This window comes from Poecilia formosa, unplaced genomic scaffold (assembly GCF_000485575.1).
Source record: "Poecilia formosa unplaced genomic scaffold, Poecilia_formosa-5.1.2 Scaffold318, whole genome shotgun sequence".
In the NCBI taxonomy this organism is placed as follows: domain Eukaryota; kingdom Metazoa; phylum Chordata; class Actinopteri; order Cyprinodontiformes; family Poeciliidae; genus Poecilia; species Poecilia formosa.
The window spans coordinates 204,923-228,354 of record NW_006800257.1 but is presented as its reverse complement, the minus strand read 5'-3'; the positions used below and the strand labels follow the sequence as shown (position 1 = coordinate 228,354).

At 37.3% G+C, this 23,432-nt stretch overlaps 1 protein-coding gene and 1 long non-coding RNA gene across 2 annotated transcripts; both read right to left on the bottom strand.

Moving 5' to 3' along the window:
* Positions 1-6,203: 6,203 nt before the first annotated feature.
* On the bottom strand, positions 6,204-9,513 carry LOC107833058 (uncharacterized). Its single transcript, XR_001658765.1, has 4 exons — positions 9,372-9,513; positions 8,616-9,098; positions 8,246-8,431; positions 6,204-6,321 (listed from the first exon to the last, which is right to left on the bottom strand). It is a non-coding gene; the product is annotated as an uncharacterized LOC107833058 (long non-coding RNA).
* Positions 9,514-13,833: 4,320 nt separating this feature from the next.
* On the bottom strand, positions 13,834-17,510 carry LOC107833056 (uncharacterized). Its single transcript, XM_016661192.1, has 4 exons — positions 16,536-17,510; positions 15,387-15,515; positions 14,017-14,333; positions 13,834-13,940 (listed from the first exon to the last, which is right to left on the bottom strand). The coding sequence occupies exons 1-3, from the start codon at positions 17,478-17,480 to the stop codon at positions 14,130-14,132; spliced, it is 1,278 nt and encodes a 425-aa protein (XP_016516678.1). The 5' UTR covers positions 17,481-17,510; the 3' UTR covers positions 13,834-13,940; positions 14,017-14,129.
* Between the last annotated feature and the right edge of the window lie 5,922 nt (positions 17,511-23,432).

Sequence of the window (23,432 nt, the reverse complement as noted above, 5' to 3'; positions counted from 1 at the left end):
TGTAGTTTACTGCAATATTTCACTTTATTTTAGTCATATAAAGTCAGCCTTTGATCACCTGAAGAACATGGTCTGCTCTGCATTTGAACCAGAACCTGAAACAAACATGGAGAAGCAACATTCTGTTTCTATGCACCACAAATCTGGAACAAACTTCCATAAAACTACAAAACGGCTGAAACACCGACTTCCTTTAAATCAAGGCTAAAACCTCCACCTGTTCAGAGTTGCTTTTGAACTCTAAGCATTGGAACATTGACCAATCGATATGATTTTATCAATGTCGTTTGGAAAATGCAACGTCTGTTACTGGTTTTCAGTTGTTGACTGGATGATGGGTTTATGATGTTTATATGTTTTCATGAAGTAAAGCTCTTTGAACTGCCTTCTTGCTGAAATGTGCTATGTAAGTAAACTTGATTATTTCAAGACAAAATAAGCTATTGTCAGCATAAAGATGGTATTCTTAAACGTAGCATAAAACAATTAATTAGATCATTCCAAGTCTAGATCTCTACGGAACAAGCATTACTTGAATCTTTTAAGCATTGTTTTTCTTATTCTTTTTAATAGTTTCTGCAATAAACTTTTGATAAATGGTGCAGTAGCTCTGAGGCTTAACAAGATGTACACTCAAGATCCTGTAGTCAGATACTCAAGAAGCTCATTATCACCATCCATTCTGGATGGTGATAATGAGCTTCCATCATTGACCCTGAGCAATGATGGAAACCTGACTGAAACAAATAATCTGCCAGACCACATCTCAGTAAACAGGGATCATAACCGCACAGATTCCTCTAGAAGTAATGTTTTAAGAAAACACAAGAATAAAGTGCTGCACGGAGTTATAAAAATAGTCTCTTAAATTTTCTGTTTCATCAGGAAGTCTCTGTGAAACTCTGTAAACCAACGTTCACACCAACTGCTGTGGTGACGACAGAAATTGTGCATAGCTTTCTGACATGTCAGTGGTTATAACCACATTCTAGATGTTGACAAAAACTGCAAAACATTTATGACTGCAGTTCTTGAGAAAGTTATACAAATTTAACATTTGGTAGCATTTAGTCAACATGTTTAACACTTTTCTTTTTAACACTTGTAAGGTACATTTTTAAAAAGGCACCATTAGTAAGGGGTTCCATTTGTGTCAAAAATAAGTAGAAATCATATGTGTAGATGTTGTTGGCCTATGTTGTTGCTATGTTGCATATGTAGATGTTGCAACATAAGACATATGCAACATCTATATATGCTTCATATGCCTCTCCTAAGTAATTGTCATGAGTTGGTGTTTAAAGTGGTGAGGAGAGACACAGGACCCAGGTTATAGATGAAAAATTATGAATTTATTGATAAAGCTCAACAGTCCAATACAGGCAGCACGGCAGAGAATAGCATGCAGCTAATACCGGTAGCACTGCTACACAGAAGACTGACAACTAGAGCTGACGTTGACACAGGACTTCCCAGTTCTACTGTGGCGGCTAACTGACACAGACCAGGACGTAAGACGTACGTTTGACAAGGACCCGACAAGAAACAGAGACAACAGGTGGACTTAAATACACACTGGGGTAATCAAGGGAACGAGACACACCTGGGACAATCAACAGGGAAGAAACAGAGACTCACAGGGAACAGGATCACACAGAAACACGGATCATGACAGTAATAATCTATTAATGTATCAATTTCGGAGCATGAGAGCCCTCAGGCTGAGACAGACTGGCGACCTGTCCAGGGTGACCCCGCCTCTCGCCTGAAACATTTGCTGGAGAGGCACCAGCACTCTTCCCAACCCCACTAGGGACAAGTGTGTATAGAAAATGGATGAATGGATGGGAGCCCTCAGGGATGTTTACTCAGTCCTTTGTTTTTTCCTCTGATGTGATATGATTAGTACCTTCTCATTTACTACAAAAATTAAGCTTGATAAATTTGCTGATGAGCTAATAATTGTCAAACAGATGATCACTGGCAGTTTCTGATATGAACGACATGGGCAGCCGCCCAGGGTGGCTTCCATCCTGGAACTGCCTCCAGGTTTTTCTCATATCTTTTCTCTTGCAAACGTTCTTTTACACATCAGCAATGATAAGCTGATAAAGGCAATGAATGGATGGATAGCAGCTGAAGAACCAATAGATTTGTAACAAAATGGAGTCTTGTCCCCCCAGTGAGAGCATGATGAGGTTTCAGCTTTGGCATAAGGACATCATGGCCACATCTCGGCACACACCAGCCACATGTGATAGATAAGCTGTAACTGCTGCTGCTCGGCTCACCACATCACAAACCAGGAGCCAGAATGTGGTGAGCTCTCCTGTTTCATCACACGCAATGAAGAGTACACCGTGTTCTTAGTGAACAGATCTCACATCTGGGCTGGTTTTTAATGCATCTGCAAAGTTTTAGTACTTTGGAAAGGAAGCCAAATATTTCTGAAGAAGCGGATGATATAAAACTGCAGACATCAAGTTGTCTTCCCCTTGTCATTGCTTTCAGTTGAAATAACAGGCAAAACAAATCACAAGTATATATAAATAACTTGGAATCACCAAGTTAACTTGAAGTCAACTTGAACTATTTCCTCATCAGCACATGTAATGACCTTAATGTGATCAGTTTAACAGGCAAGTCACATGCCAACAGAGTAAAGAGCTAAGGACTGAGCACACATCCCTGAGGGTTTCCATCCTCCTTTTGATAGATTTGATGTATTGATAATTTGTGTCACAGGAGATGCCAGCTATCGCTAACTCTTAGGCTACTTTGCCCCATGTTATGCGCATGTTATGTGCAGTTCTGCTGGTTGAGTGTTTTACGGTTGTGTATCTGGCTTTGTTAGTTTAATAGAACATCCTGTTTTATTTTAAGCACTAATTTCCTGTCTCATTTCTCAACTTCCTGATGTAACCACTTGTAATCAGCTTCTGCCACACCCTAATGGTATCCACCTGTGTCTCACTGTCTTCCACTGTTTGTCTGTTTAGACCTCATCCTGTACAATGTCCCCTCCCCAGTTTGTTGCTGATTTTATCTCACTGTGATGGATCTTCCACTATTCCGATTCCCTAAGAATACCATGTTTCTAATTCTCAGCCAGTTCTGAACATCTAATTTCTTCTGAGTTTTTCTGGCCTGCATGGGTGTTGAGAATCTTTATATCAAGCTCACTAATAAACTTCATTAACTGACTAATAACAGAGTTAATGCATAAATCTCTATCAATGTGAACATCATTCTGTGTAATACGTTCCCTGAACATAATATTACAGATTTGGCAAAGATGTCTTGAATTCTCACACCTGATCTAATTGCACATATTTTTAATGCATGCATTTGAAGTTGTTTACCATCAGCCTTGCCTGAATTTAATATGCATGTAAAATCCAAACTTTTATAAGCATGTTTTCTAACGTCTAATGCTAATCTAAAAAACTCGACAAACAGGCTCATTTAACGTAATGACATGTCTGTAAAAATTTTGATCGGAGGTTGTATCAAAGGTGTGATGAACGGGTACGGAAACTGTTAAATGTTGCATAACTTTCTGAAGTATTTCTCAGAAAATTGTGCATCTTTTGCAGATATGTATCTTGACATCTAAAACGGAACCAAAGCAGAGATATTTTTGGAGGCTGTGTGCATTTTTTTTTTTTTTGGTTACCACAAAAGGTGGAGATAACACTGGGCCGAAGAAACTCTCACGATGAAGAAACTGTCAGATGAAACAGAAAATAAGTTTAAGAAGGTATTCAAATTTAAAAAGACCCAAGATATCATTTAATTTATATTTCTATTTTATCATCTTCACTCCTTGAGGAAACTGTTCAGTTGTTGTTGTTGTGGTTTGTTAGGTCAGTTTACAGTCAGGCTAATGATCACATTTAGCATCTGGCTAAAGAGTTGTGAATATGCAGTATGTCTTGCTAAGCCAAAGAACAACCACAAATGTGATCACATAATTTTATTAGAGGTGAATGATATGGGAACAAAACATAAGACTTAAAATATTCAAATTGTATTTATTCCACAATTGGGTTGGTTGATTTTTGCATGCTCTCTATAAGCAAATTGCCATCTTTATGCTAACGACACACAGCTTGTGTTAAAACATTGTGAAACAAACCTGCCTAATAGATGTTCAGTTATTTTAGAGTTCTGGGGAAATCAATGACATTTTATTCTCAGTTAACTAAAAGGTGAAAAAGGGAAAAAGAAGATGATAGGAAAATATGAGCTTTGAAAGGCTTGTGTTTAATATTTAAACACAAATAGGAGGACTGTTGGGGCCCAAAGCCTTTCCTGTGGGTCTCTAACATCTTTGTTTCAGAGCTCCTAATTAGTTTGCTGGTTGGAAATAGAGGCAGCTGGCCAGTGTCTCCAGAACAACATCAGATTCAGCTTAAGACGCACCACAGTTTCTGTCACTCACCCTGCCCATTCTCTCCTTCTTCTTGCCACTCTCTCCTCTTTCTCCCTCTCCTTTCCCTTTCTTCTCCAGGCAGCTATGATTTTTGCCAAATAAATCTAATTTTAAGTCATCCCATGCATTGCTTCCCCTTAATATGTTATGGCTCCACAGCCAAACCATAACAAATTGTGGGCTCGTCCAGGATTGGAACCCGGGACGAGCTGTTCCACAACTGTATATGGCCCAGGGAACTTGGCCTGAAATAGTGAACTCACAATAGGAAGTAAGGTCAGCACTTGGTCACCTAAAAGAAATACACGACATTCAGCATTCTTGTCATACAGACACTTCATCGCTTCCTGAGCAGATTATATTTTCTTTTTTGTCAACTGTGTAGCAGTAAACAGTTTCAGCCTAAATTCATTAACATAAGGTTTCTCTTTAGTTTGTTATGGATCCAGAGCCAGACCATAACAGGGGCACTCCTGATAATGAAGTGAAATCCAGTTGAAGTTCCAGGTCTCGGGGACGACTGAATATTTGGTTTATAAGCAGATCAGGAAATGATCTCCCTTTAAAACTAGAACATCATTTTTGACTTCACACTTCAAACTGATAAAAACCTGATCAGTTAAATGACTCAAGGAGCATATAGCATGCAGTCAGTAACTTAAAGAATTATANTGATCATTACAATACAACCTCATGTAATAAAATCTTAAGAAAATAAAAACTCTAAGATATGAATGCAATGTCAAAGATCATGGAAAACTAATGTCAACCAAGTTCTGCATGTCTTCTTTGATGTAAAAACCATTAAGAGTTTTTCTATTACCGACAGAATTACAATTTTTCTTTTTAGTATTTATGTCTGAATATCAATAATTTAGACATTTCTGCAATAAAAATATTCTTTGTTGGTCTGTTATAATATTATAATCTTAAATATCATGTGTTTTTTTTAGCTTTAATCAAGAAATAATCATACTTAAAATAAATAAAACTTGTTAAATGTCAGTCTGTGGGGTATTAACCTATGTAATGTGTTACCAAGTGAATTGAATTACTGAAATATATTAACTTTTCATTAATATTCTAATCTATTGAATATGACTAGTTGAGGACTAGTGCCAGAGTGGCTCAGATGGAAGCTCTCACACAGTTTTGGTAACTGCTGCCATCGAGACACGTAGGAGGAAAATTACACAGGAGAAAATAAATAACATCTGAGAGAATGTTCTCCACTGCTGGACATACCTTGAAATATCCTTCCTGAAAAGGCAAACATGCAACTTGTCTGCACAAAAATGGCTAACGTGCATTTCATTCGACTTATATTTTAAGTCAGCTTTAATTTTGTTTGAATTAAATACAATGTGGTGCATATTTTGAATTAAAGAGTTTATGTCCCAACTCAATTAGAATCAGTAAGAGAATCGATAAGAAATCTACTCAATAAGTGAGCATTCATCAACAACTCATTGGCAGACATAAGTGCATTGTGCAACACAAATAATCACTCAGCTGGATCACATAGCTTTTAACTAGTGAAACATAATTTAACGAAGCGTCAAGGCAAATAATTTGCCTCAAGGAATTTCAATAATCAAAGTACTTAAATCCTTGCTATGGGCCTAATACTGTATATACTAGAAATGGTTAGAAAAAATGTCTGAGTTAGGCATAAATGCAGTTACTAGAATGAATAGAAGTCAATACAAAGTCCTAGTAAGTCCTAAAATGCAAACCTATGTGTCTGTGTCCATAAACCCACCTCAGAGTTTTTGTTCTCAGGAACTGCTCCTTCCGGATAGTAAAACCAGGATAGGTTATACCTGTGTATGACCATTTCCACAGATTCCAAATCAGATCCAAAAAGTGTGATCTTCCTCTTCCCACTATATGAGAGAAGAAAATCATTACAAACCTGTAAGAATGATCCACATATGAAATAGTTTGTCTTCACCAGGCCTTTGTTTAATAGGAAATATCATAAAACATAAGCTGCTGAGATGTTCCACTTAAGTATTTTGTAAACATTAGCAACAAACCAACTGTGGAATCATTTTAGATGAAATTATTCCATCTACTTTAACTTTAAAGATAGTTAAAGTATCTTTTTAACTATCTTTAAAGTTAAAGATAGTTAACTTTAAAGATAGTTTAAAGTTAACTATCTTTAAGTTTTTTTTATCTTTAACTTTAAAGATAAAGATTTTTTAGGATACTTTAACTATCCACTCTCCTTTACAGTTTAACCATTAATCCTTGCTGGTGCTGAATGTATGATCAATACCGATACTGCACTTAAAGAGACACTTTATAGGAAACCTTAAACTCATTTGTCACTATTATTGCATATTTGCTCCCATAATCTACATAATATATCAGGGTATTTGAACCCTTTCATGCATAGTGGTCACTACAGTGGACAGCTATCTAAAAGCCATTTTCTTGTGCTTCTTGTGGATTTTTATGTTATAAATGCACACAGACCACTAAAGTGGACACTAATGCATCATAAAATACACTATCAATTACTGGCCATCAGCTGCAAATGCAATAAATTATTTTTGTTAAATCCAATATGGCCGACAGACAAAAACGCATGCCAACCGACCCTGATCCACCTTCTACTGCAGATGACTCTTGCAGGTAAAAAAAAATATTGTGACATCAGATGACCCCTAAAGAACACTACTGATTTTCAAATAACAACTTTGTATTTGTAGAAAATTACAATTGATCATCTAAAAAAAATAAAATAATATGTTTACAAATTTTTTTCCTACCTTTTTTTGCCTTAAGAAAATTTTAAAAAATTTTGAAAAAAATCCTGACACAAAAGATCATAATTCATGCATGAAAGGGTTAATAACCATTATAAAATGTAAATATTTCTGTAATCACATATGGACACTTTTGGTGTCCTTGTAAAGGGAACATCTGTGATATTTAATAGGATAGGAAATATATATTTGGTCCTCAGAAGAAGAAAAAAGAGAGAGAGAGGGTACATAGCCCAAATAAAGTCTCAGGTTTGCCTAAAAGAAATAAGCACTTTTAATTTGAGTATTCATTTGATAGAAGTTCTTATGAAGCTCTAAAACTCTATCCAATCACAGTATAATATTTCAGCATTACCTCAACTTTTTGGGGGGGCAAAATAAATCATAGCTGAACATAAACACCAGTAGCCTACAAGCTACTTGTTAACAAGCGGTGTTGTATTGATATTAGCTACTCATCTTTTAGCTAACTTTACCTGTCCTGCATCCAACAGCTTTACTCAACAGTCGGTTAGTTTGGGGGAAAAACTGTGAACAGTTCTTTGCGGTTTGCTGCCTTGATTCTAACACACCTGTAGCTCTGTACAGCAGCAGCAGGTCTCTTTTCACTGCCCACAGGCGTCATAGCGCTCATGTTGCGTTTAAAGGTGCCTTTAAACGCAACAAGGCGTTTAAAACGGATTAAACAGTTTTAACTGCTGATAAAAGTGACAGAGAGTACAGATATGGTAAGTGCGGAAGCCCCTACTGTATCAAATTGACATAGGAATAACAGAGAATTGGCCATTCTAAGGTAAAAACCCAGGGCATACAGTGTTCATGTTTTTTTTTTGTTTTTTTTGTTGTTGTTTTCATCCAGATGGTTTCCCGCGCCCCCTACAGTTTGGGAACTTCTGCTTGAAGGTAAGGTGAGAACCTGAGGTTATATGGTTTGTTTGAATATCACTAATGGTGATCATAACCCTGTTAACGATTAATCAATTATTAAATTAGTTTATTATTTTATTCTCTCAGTCATAAAAGGGATGTATACCTTCTCCAGGTAGTGGTTGGTGAAGTGCTGTTACAAGATGGTGCTGACTGGTAGGCTATTTTAGCTTCACCATGGCAACTCCCATCAGACAGGACAACACACACTTTGGCGTTGGTTTTAGCTTTGTTGGCTCTTCTGGGAATGTGGAAAGTCAGACTCTCACCAGTGTTGCCCCAAACTGGAGATCTAATCAGTCAGACAGTAACTTAATTTTAGATCTCATTATGTCATAAGAATGAAAATCAGACTCACAAATTTCAAGGCTGATATTCTTTCTGGATCAGCTGATTCCTCAGCCAAACATTTTTAAACAATTTTACTTTAGCTAGATGCTCATAAAATAGCAGATTTAGTGTTGAGAGTGACTTACTCCTGTGGTAAACAGTCCATTTCTGCCTGGATCTTGACAGCAATCACATCTGTAAGGTTGTGACCTCTCAAAATAGCATTATTTTTGCCATTATAAAACACCAATCTGGGAGAGACGGAGATGTTCCCTGGCTGCTGTCAGAAAACACAAAGTAAACTGCCTCAATGTTTTGATTTCTCTGGTGTTATTCTGAACTTACTTAAGGGTGAGAATCAGAATCAGAAGAGAGTAGAAAGTAATCCACATTTAGACTCACCACAAGGTTTGCCTTAGAGGAGGACTTTTGGCAAACACTGTCCTACAAAACAAAGAACAGGAACAAATTCAACAGGTACAAATTGTCTGCTTCCATTTCCTGACCTACTTCTTTTCACCAGTCAGTATCTGAACTATGAATCAATGATTACATTCCGCTCTCCTTCACTGGCCCAGGTACAGCGGTTCTCCTTCCAGCCACATCCAGCTCTGATGCACTGCTGACACCTGCAGAGAAAACAACATACATGTTGTTGAACGTAGTCACAATAATACGTTGAAGAACAATAATTGACCTGGTTCACAAGGCACAAAAACACACAACAGATGTCAATGGCTATTTTTTGTATCTGAATTACTTTTTCACATTAACCCATGTTATTTAAGATGGTTTCCTTCAATAAAAATCAATAACCACTTCATCATTTGAAAAGTTTCCTAATTACGATTTATTTTCGGCTGATTAAAATCTTGAAATCTGTAAAGTGTAAATGAACTTACGAGACAGTACTATCAGAACAGTCAATGGTTTTTATATGCTCTGTCAGTGATGCCTGCCGAAAGCTGACTGTTATAGGGACGTCAAGTTCTGAAAATGAAAAATCACATTAGCTTTTGTGACAAGATATTGTATAGTTGGAAAAATGTTGATGTACTCTACAGGGATGTGCACAGATAAACAGTAGGAGGTGTTTATCTGCTGCCTGTTTCACTTTTTAAAAAAAAAAATAAAATAAATAACCCCATGCCCCAAACACACACAAAGGAGCCTCTCTCAGCATGAACAGATCAACACAGACGAGCGCTGCATGAACTTCTCTCCTCCACTCTCGGATAGAGCCTGGCCCTTCTGATGGACCGGCTAACCATCCAGCTAACTGACTGGATGGATGGATTTGCTTTCTAAACTTCAGATGCAAAAGTTAAAACTTTACTGGCCTCAAATTAGTCTAAACACACCAACCAATGTCATACCCTCCCCGGTCTTCTACAGCTGCCGTGGGCTGCCAGGAGAATGTTTAAAATGTAGCTTTTAGATTAAATTGGAAAAAATGTATTGATTTCAAATGTAAGCTATCTCCTAAAAGTAGTTACATTTACTATAATATTCCCAGATGATTTTGTTTTGACCTATGAATTTATTTATTGCAAACACAAAGACAAGTTCCCTCCGTCTATTAAAGGTCCACTACTATGCTTCCTTGAGCAAGCTAGGATAGTTCTGTGAGCAATACAAAACATATTCATTATACTTAATACACCAAATTATTTTCAGATATGTAGATTACACCCACCTGTTTTAAACTCATTTACAAATTCACTCTTTTAGGGCTATGTCACAATTATGCAAATGAGCTGCTGCTGGCTAAGCCTTCTCAACTCAGTTTTTACATTAACACCTCAGACACGTGAAAATGGCTACAAATAGATGCACAGTGGTACAACTGAACATTTTTGACCCTGAGTCAGACCCAGAAGCAGAAGTGGAGCCTCCTCAACAACCATCAAGCCTCAGCCACTAAAGGAATGCTGGGGATCTGACGCACATTTATATTGTTAATTCAAACTGAGGATTCTGCATGGCTTTGGTGCATTGTGCTGTGATGTGAAGTCCAGCAGCTGACATCACATCAGCACAAAAAAAGTTTTTTTCTGTAAATGAGACCCTTTATAAAAATATATATATACTTGTGAGGTTAGAGGAGAAACACCTCTTTCAACATGTAATAAAAATAAATAAATAAGACAATGTCGGTAGTGTCTGAGTGCCTGGCACGTTCTCACAAACACTACATCTTTGCAATACAGCATACTACCACTTTCAGTTCTGACAGTAAATGTGCAGATATTGTAGATAATGCAACATGAGAAAGAAGACTAGCAGAGGCTATCGTTCAGAGTTGGCTTGTGCTAAATGACAAAACATGTTCATGCAGAACAACAATACAAAACATACAAGTCATTATGTACTTACATTGCCATCATTTGCAGAATTTGTGAAGAACAGTAGGAAGTCCTGCCATGTTCTGTTTGTAGTTTTCAAAGGTCTCCTTCCTAAACCGATTTGCGGAAACTACGACTTTCCTTGGCAATATTGCAGGAACATTCCAAACAAGAATAAAATGAAACTATGCAGCTATGTCCTATGTGAGTGGGAGAAAATGTATGGACACATTCTCTGTATTGCAGAGAATGTGCATTTCCTTTTCCAGCAGCCATTGTGCACTGCAAATCAAGCAGAATGAATTCAGCATCTCTTGTAATAAAGTGAGTGGAATGCCACTTGGGTTGCCAGGTGAGGGGCTGGGCTTGATAGGTAAAAAAATGCCTTTTTGAAACAGGCTATTTTGCAGAAACCAGCAGAAGATTTACTTATTCCCAGCTATTCCCACAGCTGGGTGTTTTCTTGTTCTTGTACTGTTTCTAAAAATAACAAGTACATTGTACTATAAAGTTTATATCACTTTTTCTGGGTATAGTTTATCTATTCCTAGAATAAATAAAGTTCCGAGTCTGGTGGTAAATGTGCAGGTTTACTGCACATTTCTGCACATTTACTTTACCTTCATAAATCTAAGGTCATTGTCAATGTCAAATTTATGTATATAGCACTTTAAAAACAGGTGTAAAACTGCACCAAATTGCTGTACAGGAATGACAACAACACAAATTGATAAAAACAGAGTATCAAAACAATACTTCAAATAAATGCCAAAGAATAAAAATGAGTTTTCAGAAGCGATTTAAAATGATCCAGGCTGTGGGCAGATCTAATCTGGAAAGGTAAATTGTTCCATAAAATAGGAGCAACAACAGAGAAAGCCCAATCTCCTTTCCTCTTAAGTCGAGTCTGAGGAACTGTCAGTAATAGCTGATTGTTTGAACGGGTTCTGGACACAGACTGAAATTTTGAAAGGTCCCAAAGATAAGGGGGGGCTAACCCATTTAAAACTTTAAACGTTAATAAAAGAATCTTAAAATCTATTCGATAAAAGATGGGCAGCCAGTGTAAAGGGGCCAGTGTAGGCCTTTTATGGTCACTCTTCCTGGTTCCTGTAAGAAGCCGTGTCGCTGTGTTTTGGATCATTTGAAGTCGCTGCATCTGTGATTTATCCATGACTTTATATCATGAATTGCAATAATCCAAATGAGTTGTAATAAAGGCATGAATAAGTCCTTGAAAGTCCTTAAAAACAAAAATAAGATTTAACTTTTGCTAAAATCCGCAGGTGATAAAAACTTGATTTAATGAGGTAACCAGTTCAGTGTGACCTACCAGGTAGATTTATCAGATTAGCCTGCTTTGATACAACATATTGTTATATGGGGCAGAGAATTTATGAGAAATGTTAAAAATGATGCAGTTAGGATAAACAGATGGTCCTCTGCGTGTAAAGGGAAAAAAGGGCAATGTACAATTTTACTTAAATTCCAGCTTTTTTTTTTTTTGGCATCCTTACATTGATGGTATCTCAAGAAGAATAGGAACCAAGTTGATAAACAGTTCCAGGAATTCCCCCAGAAAACTTGCTAAGCCCAGTGGTCAAGGCGCCGAAGATGGGTTTTGTATTAAAAATGTCAAGTTGACAGGAAATGTAAAATATTACTGAGTAATTACGTTACTGGAAGACTGTGAGGATTTAGATTGTGTGTCCTTTCAGTTAATTGAGTCTCTTTGTTGTTGCTCTTACCACTTGATTGTTTCCAGCTGTCCCTTGTTTTCCCCAATTACCCTCTGTGTATTTAATCCCACTTGTGTCACCTGCCTCTTGTCACATCCTTGTTGTGTGTGATTTGATGCCTTTTCTGGGTCAAATAGACTCAAGAAATTGGAACAGTAGGGGCGCCCAATTTAAGTTTTTGTCATGGGGCCCACGATTTCTGGCAGTACCTCTGTATATAGCTCTCTGATTCTGCCATATTTAACATATTGTTCAGAGGTGTGGGAATAAATTACAAAAGCTCTACAACCACTGAGAATCCTACAGAAACAAGCCGTTAGCATCATCCATAATGTTGGTTGATATGAGCACACAAAACTTTTATTCTTAAAATTAAATTTGAAGAGCAGGTGGAATTTAAAATTGCTTAAATTATGTTTAAGGCATCTAATAAACTGCTACTAGAGCACATACAGAGCATGTTAATTGAAAGAGAAGGGAGATATAACTTAAGGGGTTTAAACTCAAACTTAAGGATTCGTAGTTTATGAACAACAAGAAAGAGCTTTTGCATTTCAGTTCATGGAGTAAAAGTATGGAACAAGTTAAATGAGGAGTTAAAACAAAGTCAAATTTTAATACAATTTAAAAGGTCATTTTCACAAGATATATAACTATGGGTGAGAGAACTAATGTGTATATGAGTTTGTGTGGTTATGGATGTATTCATTTAGACAAATGTTAAGACAATTAATTAACCTATATATATATAATATATTTGATTTAATAATGAGGGTCCATCTGAAAATATGGTTGAGTTTATGGGGTAGGAGTTCATACGTTTCTTACTTCTTCCTGCTCCTTTTCGAGCAGATTAAGATTATCACGGTACAAAAATATGTCTTTTTCATTTCTTGTTCATGTGTGATTTTATACTTTTATCATGTTCGAGATAAATAGATAAATAATTTGTAATATTTGTTAATAATAAACCAGATGATGAATAATGCATGTGTAGGAGTTTTGTAGTGATGTTGGGCCAGTGACAAATTAATTTACCAAACATTACTGACCTTTAATGTTAAGATCATCAGAGAGAATGCAGGTCCATTTTAGGTTCTCATTGTGTGGCGTACAATCCCGGTCATAATTTACAAAGATCTGACTGTTCACATTAAACTGAACCCTCTCTGCCACAGTCAGGTGTACTTTGACTTCTATTTTGACCTGAGAAAGGACCAGATAGAAAAAATAAATAACTTTTAGTTCCAACTGAATAAAGTCATCAGTCTGTTATTGATCCACCTCTCCTGTGGAGTCCTTCACAACTCTGTAGGAAATCACTTTCTGTTGGTATTCATCAGGCATGGACAACCAGTCGTCTTTGCAGTCATCTTTAAATGTACATCTGAATAAATTAACAAATGTCATCATGAAGCTCAGAATTTTCTGAAGATTTTAGCTACATCTGAAGTTTCTCTGACCTTTCCGTAGAGATACACCAGACACAGAACGGATCTTGTCCAGCACAACAGTCCTCCACAGTTGTGTATTCACCACAGTTTGACACTGGAACACGCTTAATCTGGAACAAAAGTCAAAGACTTAGAAACACTCTAATATGCAGTCTTGTACATGCAACATGAAAAAATGAAAAAAAAACTACATTGTTTTTAAATATCAGATATATGTGTTTATGATCCACTGGATCCAGAAGGATTTTTGAAAAAACGTTCTCCTTCCCACTGGCCCTGTGGAGCTCCTTTGGACATGCTGGACGATTGTTCTTGTCCACAGGAAGCTGACAACAGAATAGATAGTTATCATTTTAGTGTTTTTATAATGTGAAACAATTTCAACTGCCTTGTTGCTGAAATATGCTAAACAATTAAACTTGAGTGATTGTATTGTCTCTGGGGCATCTGGACTCCTGTTGGGTTATGTTTGCTGTGGTAGACTTTGGTTTCTGTTGGTCTTGTGCTGAAAGTTTATTACCTGACTAGATTAATACCACTGTACTGTCCTTCAGTCCAGCCTCTTCTAGTCATTAAAAAACTTCTTGGGGTGCTAATGGGGGCTGTCCGCCCATGGTGCCAAACCGGCTAGGATCTCCTCTGGCTGTGGCTATAATGGAATAGCGCCACCATCAGGGTGAGAATGTGTGCATGAATGGATGAATGAACTGTTAAGTATTTTGGGAACCTCTGAACTTGCTAAAGTACTTTATAAGTACAGGCCGTTTACCATTTCCTGAAGGGACAAACTGTGAATTTCTTGAACCTTAGCTGGTTCTTTCAAACATGCTTCACTTTCTGTAGTTATGTGCTGGTTACACAAGACCAGCTTTGCTTATGTAGTTGCATTATCATGGGTTAATGTTAAACGGCATGTTTGTTGGAGCGGGACCTCTAAGTTTATCACATAAATGTTCTAAAAGGGGTTTGTGTGTCATAAGCAAGCATCTCTGTTTCTGTGGTTCAAGACTTACTTCCTGATAGATAATCTAAAATTGCGTCTATTAGTGAGTCTGTAGAATGTACTTACAGTTTTAACCCAATTATAGTACACCCAAATTTGGAATGATTTTCAGTGTTGTTCACTTGTCTGGGCTCTTTGAATGGGGTTTGCCAGCAAATTATAGCAATTTTGGTCATGTCAGTACAAAATATATTTATAGCTGGGAGCAGACTGGTTCGTAATTGTACTGTTAAATTAAATTAAATTAATCCCTCTGGGAAAGTCCAAAGGGATTAATGACGTTTCTGTCTGTCTATCTAGTACAGAACAACTTATTCAGGAAACACAACAGTTTAAGATGAGATGTAGTATCTGTACCTGAAACACAACCACTGACCTTAATGAGCTGCCCGTTGCTTGTTCCGATGAAGAAAACCATCCAGTTGTCCTGCTTCACCACCAACACAGAGTTCATGTATTTCTTCTTGAACAGAACAGCCTTTGGTTCTAGGGACTTTGGTTTTGACTAAGAAATAAATACATTATTACATCTGATGAATATTGATTATCTGATAAATATTTTACAAATATAAAATGTTCCTTATAGACTTTATTAATTGAGCTGAATGTAGGTTGAGTAAATATGGTTATTTGATTTTTGTTTATATTGGTCAAAAAGGCTAATTGAAAAATGTAAGTCCTTCTTGAACATGCATGTCTTCACCTAATAAACAACAATGAAGATGGTTTTATTTGATTTATTTTAAGTTAAAGTCACTGACAGATGACGTGAATGGCTACATGCAAATATTATTCTGAGGAAGGAGAGCAACATAAGTTAACATTACACACATTAGTCACTACACCACCGACCAACTGAAACACTGTTACATTAAGTTACAATAGTAACTCATATTACTCCTACAGATATAAAACCAGATGGTGGAAGTGGACTAGTTGAAGTAAAATATCAACATTGCAACAATACAAGTCCAAGTTTATTTTCTTATTCAACTCGGTAATAAACTTCTGACCAATAACAATTATTTGCCCTGGGCTGGTGTCGAGTTCAGCAGGCACATGCCTCTCTGTGAACAAAATGATATGATGATTTTGTTTCATTTCATCATGGAGGATGTCAATGAAAATGTACTTTGGCACTTTGAATGAAGTATATGAGAGCCTTTATGCCTTCGTCTATTATTTTACAACCTATCCTTACCAGGATGGTTTTTATAGACAACAGAGACTGAATAGAATATAAATATTCTTTGGTTCTGTTTACATTACAAATGTGCACAAATCTTTGTCAACATTCTCCTAATGTCAAAAACACCAAGTCACTGAGTTTCCATTACAAAATTAAATAAACATTTTGAAATATTATCCTGTATTGTATAAACTTACACAACTTTAATTTTTTATAATTTATGTGATTTTTAATTGCATAATGACTTATGCGATTAAAAATCTGGAATATTTAACTGTGACAAAAATTAAAGCTGGAATAAATATGTCTTGCTACACAGCATATACAGCAACTCACCGAGCTGTTTGGCTTGTTCACCGATGTATAAAAGTCTGGATCTGTGTTTGCCTCCCTGCTGAGATCAGGACTGATGTCAAACAGCAGCAGCTCAGTGTTTTCTCCTCCTTTATCCACACTGAACACTCCACTCCACAGGACCTGCTGTCCACCTGGGACGACCGAGGAGGCCAGCAGTCTGCTGCCTTCACCTCCAGAGGAACTGAGAGTCGCTCCACGAAGAGACTTCAGAGTGTCACTTTTACTGGTTTCAGCCTGAAACCAGATGAGACGGACTTTGTTGGTTTTACCTCCTGATGCCACGTTGGAGAACAGATACACTGTTGAGTTGATCTGGAATCCGTCCACAAAATCTACATCAGCTTCAGTTTGGATCCCAGGTGGACTGCTGCCTGACTGATCAAGTCTAGAAAATAATCCTCCATTCTGTTTCTGATCTGCGTTGTGAAGGTTGATAGTCTTTAAATCAGCGCCACACCTGTCCTCCTCTGTCTTGTCTCTATGGTTCTTTATCGCTGTCAGAATGTAAGTCTCAGTCTGACCTGAATTCTTCTTCACATCCACCAGAAAGCTGACAGACCCACTGCTGCTCCTCTGAGGTCCCATTAGGATGTTTTCACTGGAAACCACCTTATTGATGTTCTTCAGGTCCCGACTCTCACAGTAACATTTTCGTTTTTCATTCACACCACAGCTGATCAATCTGTTGTTCTTAACAAATAAGAACATGTGAATGATAACATTTGAGGGAAGCTGAGCTGTCTTAGGGCTCTTGTCGAGGGTCAGGTTGACCCACCAATAAAGTGTCTTTACTGTAGCAACATAAAGATTGTTGTTAGCCACGGCCACCTGCTGAATATCCTCTTTAACGGTGAACTCTTGTACCTCCAGACTCCAAGCAGGTTCTCCACAGATGAAGCAGAGCAGACAGAGCAGCAGGATCATCTTGTTCTAAAGGAAGAGGCTCTGAGATAAGGACAGCCTGCAGGTCAGTTTGATTCTCAGAAATGGGGGTAAAAGTGCTGCGACTCTGTTAGATGTGAGAGGGGAGGGAGCTCAGCTTCACGTCATCTTCTCTTGTTACATTTAAGCCAAAGTCCTGTTTAAAGAATATTGAAGGCAAATTCATCATAAAAGCAGTGTTGTTCAACCTTTTTCATAGATGTATTTTTATGTGCTCACTTTGTTTCTGCATGATTTAACTGAACAGATTTTTATTGAACTGTAAAGTGAAAAATTATGTTTTTGTATTAAAAGTAATTCAAAATCTGGAACAACTGTTTTATTTGATCTGGAGATCTGGAAATTTCTCAGAATTTTTCTTTAGGGATGCAGAGAAATATATTTAAAGATTCATCCAATTTGTCAGTCAAAAACAGATTTTCACATAACGTCGAAGTTAAATGAAATTATTAAAAATCGTAATTCTCCTTGTACTTAAATAGAAAATATAAACCATTAATCCTGTCACTTTATTGTTCTATAATTTCTTTTTGTTTGTCCCCTTTTTGCTATAAAACACTTCTACTCATGAGATCAAAGCTCTTGTGAGCTCAAAATGCCATAGTTTTTATTCAGATCTGTACCATAAATAGCCGATAATATGGCCCATTGTCAATATTGCACATGTTGAATCCACCAACAAAACTCATTTTGGCTCCAGCTGGAATTGCCACATCATTTTTCAACATCTCTGAGAAATTTGTATTTTATTGTAGTTTACTGCAATATTTCACTTTATTTTAGTCATATAAAGTCAGCCTTTGATCACCTGAAGAACATGGTCTGCTCTGCATTTGAACCAGAACCTGAAACAAACATGGAGAAGCAACATTCCGTTTCTATGCACCTGGAACAAACTTCCATAAAACTGCAAAACGGCTGAAACACCGACTTCCTTTAAGTCAAGGCTAAAACCTCCATCTGTCCAGAGTTGCTTTTGAACTCTAAGCATTGGAACATTGACCAATCGACATGATTTTATCAATGTCGTTTGTCAAATGCAACGTCTGTTACTGGTTTTCGGTTGTTGACTGGATGATGGGTTTATGATGTTTTCATGAAGCTGTCGTCAGCATAAAGATGACAGTATTCTAGGTAACACTATTTGAAGGGGGGTGAATAAGACTGACATGACACTGTCACAAAAACCTGTCATGAACATGAATAAGTCTTCATGAATAGTTATGACTGTTGTCATAAAGCGTCATTCGGTAAATTATGACACTTTTAATACAAAGTTGACATTATTCAAAATGTCTTTGTTATGACAACTTGACATTAACCAAGAAATCATTACTGTTTACACTTTACCTTTAATTACATAAAGTTACCTAATTTTTAAAGTGCAATCAATAATACTTTTATAAGAAATTTTCCAGAAAATATTTTCCATGAGTGGAAATAGAATCTGTAACATCCATGACATCTTTAGTACATCTGTGCATTTGTGTGCAGAGAACTTACCACACTGTATTATGTTCCCACTGATATAGATTTGTATACTAGCTGTGTTATCAACTTAATGCATGAAGTTTATTGGTGATGTAGATTTTCACCACCCAGGATACTGGAAAGCCATAGACTACTTCTAATAGACACCAGAGCATTAAAGCACACCAATAATTGGGAATGTTGTCCTTAGTGAAAACAACAAATTGGAAAGCCGGTCTCTCCTAAGTAATAAACTATTAATGTATCAATTTCAGAGCATGGGATTTTTTTTTCCTCTTGTGTCATATGACTACCTTCTTATTTACTACAAAAATTAAGCTTAATAAATGTGCTGATGAGCTAATAGATGTCAGACAGATGAGCACTGGCAGTTTGTGATATGAACGACATGGGCAGCCGCCCAAGTTGGCTTCCATCCTGGAACTGCCTCCAGGTTTTTCTTTCTATTTCAAACATTCTTTTATAAATCATTGCTGTCTATATCAGTAATTATAAGCTGATAAAAGCAATGAATGGATGGATAGCAGCTGAAGAACCAATAGATTTGTAACAAAATGGAGTCTTGTCCCCCCAGTGAGAGCATGATGAGGTTTCAGCTTTGGCATAAGAACATCGTGGCCACATCTCGGCACACACCAGCCACATGTGATAGATAAGCTGTAACTGCTGCTGCTCGGCTCACCACATCACAAACAGGAGCCAGAATGTGGTGAGCTCTCCTGTTTCATCACACGCAATGAAGAGTACACCGTGTTCTTAGTGAACAGATCTCACATCTGGGCTGGTTTTTAATGCATCTGCAAAGTTTTAGTACTTTGGAAAGGAAGCCAAATATTTCTGAAGAAGCGGATGATATAAAACTGCAGACATCAAGTTGTCTTCCCCTTGTCATTGCTTTCAGTTGAAATAACAGGCAAAACAAATCACAAGTATATATAAATAACTTGGAATCACCAAGTTAACTTGAAGTCAACTTGAACTATTTCCTCATCAGCACATGTAATGACCTTAATGTGATCAGTTTAACAGGCAAGTCACATGCCAACAGAGTAAAGAGCTAAGGACTGAGCACACATCCCTGAGGGTTTCCATCCTCCTTTTGATAGATTTGATGTATTGATAATTTGTGTCACAGGAGATGCCAGCTATCGCTAACTCTTAGGCTACTTTGCCCCATGTTATGCGCATGTTATGTGCAGTTCTGCTGGTTGAGTGTTTTACGGTTGTGTATCTGGCTTTGTTAGTTTAATAGAACATCCTGTTTTATTTTAAGCACTAATTTCCTGTCTCATTTCTCAACTTCCTGATGTAACCACTTGTAATCAGCTTCTGCCACACCCTAATGGTATCCACCTGTGTCTCACTGTCTTCCACTGTTTGTCTGTTTAGACCTCATCCTGTACAATGTCCCCTCCCCAGTTTGTTGCTGATTTTATCTCACTGTGATGGATCTTCCACTATTCCGATTCCCTAAGAATACCATGTTTCTAATTCTCAGCCAGTTCTGAACATCTAATTTCTTCTGAGTTTTTCTGGCCTGCATGGGTGTTGAGAATCTTTATATCAAGCTCACTAATAAACTTCATTAACTGACTAATAACAGAGTTAATGCATAAATCTGTATCAATGTGAACATCATTCTGTGTAATACATTCCCTGAACATAATATTACAGATTTGGCAAAGATGTCTTGAATTCTCACACCTGATCTAATTGCACATATTTTTAATGCATGCATTTGAAGTTGTTTACCATCAGCCTTGCCTGAATTTAATATGAATGCAAAATCCAAACTTTTATAAGCATGTTTTCTAATGTCTAACACTAAAGAAAAAAGCTCCATAAACAGATTTATCTAAGTTAATATCTCTGTAAAAATTTTGATCGGAGGTTGTATCAAAGGTGTGATGAACGGGTACGGAAACTGTTAAATGTTGCATAACTTTCTGAAGTATTTCTCAGGAAATCTTGCATCTTTTGCAGGCATGTATCTTGACATCTAAAACGGAACCAAAGCAGAGATATTACAGGAGGCTGTGTGCATTTATTTATTTTTTTATCTTTTGGTTACTGCAGAAGGTGGAGATAACACTGGGCCGAAGAAACTCTCACGATGAAGAAACTGTCAGATGAAACAGAAAATAAGTTTAAGAAGGTATTCAAATTTAAAAAGACCCAAGATATCATTTCATTTATATTTCTATTTTATCATCTTCACTCCTTGAGGAAACTGTTCAGTTGTTGTTGTTGTGGTTTGTTAGGTCAGTTTACAGTCAGGCTAATGATCACATTTAGCATCTGGCTAAAGAGTTGTGAATATGCAGTATGTCTTGCTAAGCCAAAGAACAACCACAAATGTGATCACATAATTTTATTAGAGGTGAATGATATGGGAACAAAACATAAGACTTAAAATATTCAAATTGTATTTATTCCACAATTGGGTTGGTTGATTTTTGCATGCTCTCTATAAGCAAATTGCCATCTTTATGCTAACGACACACAGCTTGTGTTAAAACATTGTGAAACAAACCTGCCTAATAGATGTTCAGTTATTTTAGAGTTCTGGGGAAATCAATGACATTTTATTCTCAGTTAACTAAAAGGTGAAAAAGGGAAAAAGAAGATGATAGGAAAATATGAGCTTTGAAAGGCTTGTGTTTAATATTTAAACACAAATAGGAGGACTGTTGGGGCCCAAAGCCTTTCCTGTGGGTCTCTAACATCTTTGTTTCAGAGCTCCTAATTAGTTTGCTGGTTGGAAATAGAGGCAGCTGGCCAGTGTCTCCAGAACAACATCAGATTCAGCTTAAGACGCACCACAGTTTCTGTCACTCACCCTGCCCATTCTCTCCTTCTTCTTGCCACTCTCTCCTCTTTCTCCCTCTCCTTTCCCTTTCTTCTCCAGGCAGCTATGATTTTTGCCAAATAAATCTAATTTTAAGTCATCCCATGCATTGCTTCCCCTTAATATGTTATGGCTCCACAGCCAAACCATAACAAATTGTGGGCTCGTCCAGGATTGGAACCCGGGACGAGCTGTTCCACAACTGTATATGGCCCAGGGAACTTGGCCTGAAATAGTGAACTCACAATAGGAAGTAAGGTCAGCACTTGGTCACCTAAAAGAAATACACGACATTCAGCATTCTTGTCATACAGACACTTCATCGCTTCCTGAGCAGATTATATTTTCTTTTTTGTCAACTGTGTAGCAGTAAACAGTTTCAGCCTAAATTCATTAACATAAGGTTTCTCTTTAGTTTGTTATGGATCCAGAGCCAGACCATAACAGGGGCACTCCTGATAATGAAGTGAAATCCAGTTGAAGTTCCAGGTCTCGGGGACGACTGAATATTTGGTTTATAAGCAGATCAGGAAATGATCTCCCTTTAAAACTAGAACATCATTTTTGACTTCACACTTCAAACTGATAAAAACCTGATCAGTTAAATGACTCAAGGAGCATATAGCATGCAGTCAGTAACTTAAAGAATTATAAAGAAGGTAGAACATCAGAGAGCATCAGATTTACCATCAATGTTCTCTGAAAAAGAACTGAATTATGAAACACTCTGATGGAATCACTGATGCCAAGACTTTAGCTGAAATGCAGCCTGAACATTTAGATTTTATCACTAGTGAAACTGGAGATGTTGTGATTTTGCAGATGGCCCCTCCTTCTCACTTTCAAAGAGATGCAGCACTTTCACTCGTTTCACAGCAGAGACACGGACATCAAACTGACCTGCAGTCTGTCAGTATATCAGAGCAAGATGATCCTGCTGCTCTGTCTGCTCTGCTTGATCTGTGGAGAACCTGCTTGGAGTCTGGAGGAGAAAAGTGAATTCTCCTTTAAAGGGGACATTCAGCAGGTGGGCACTGGCACCAACAATCTTTACATTGCTACAGCAGAGACACTTTATCAGCTGTGGCCCAACTTGACTCTGATCCACAGTCTGACTCTCAGAGGGACTTTAAAGAACGGAGACCAGCCAGGAAAAGAGAGTTTTCAGCGGGTCGCTGAGAATGATAAATTTACATCAACCTTCAATGTTAATGTTTTATTACCATTTAAGAAGAACACATTGATCAGCTGTGGTGTGATGGACAAACTCTGTGGTTTGTGTGAACTAATGGATCTGAAGAACATTTCTAAGGTTCTGTCCAGTGAATCAATTTTGTGTGTGTATAAATTCACACCTATGCAGATTTCCCCTGTTCTTCCTTGTTTTGTCATACTTAAATAGTTTTGGATTATCAAGTGCAAATATTAAAAAATAATAATACATAGGGGCACATAGTGAAATGTCAGAATAAGGTTCCACAAAAGTTGGGTGGAATTATGCTACCAGCTAATCAGACATCAGGTCCATGGGACATTTGACCAGAAACCCCCAGCAACGACATTGCTGGGTCACAAAACGACATGGTCACAAAAAG

What these genes read in the sequence shown, in the direction of transcription:
- LOC107833056 (XM_016661192.1), bottom strand. Translation starts at nt 17,480, where the DNA reads ATGATCCTGCTGCTCTGTCTGCTCTGCTTCATCTGTGGAGAACCTGCT. An exon ending in TGAACAAGCCAAACAGCTCG is followed by an intron (nt 15,516 to 16,535) that starts GTGAGTTGCTGT and finishes TTTATTTCTTAG; the next exon opens with TCAAAACCAAAGTCCCTAGA. An exon ending in GCAACGGGCAGCTCATTAAG is followed by an intron (nt 14,334 to 15,386) that starts GTCAGTGGTTGT and finishes TTCTGTTGTCAG; the next exon opens with CTTCCTGTGGACAAGAACAA.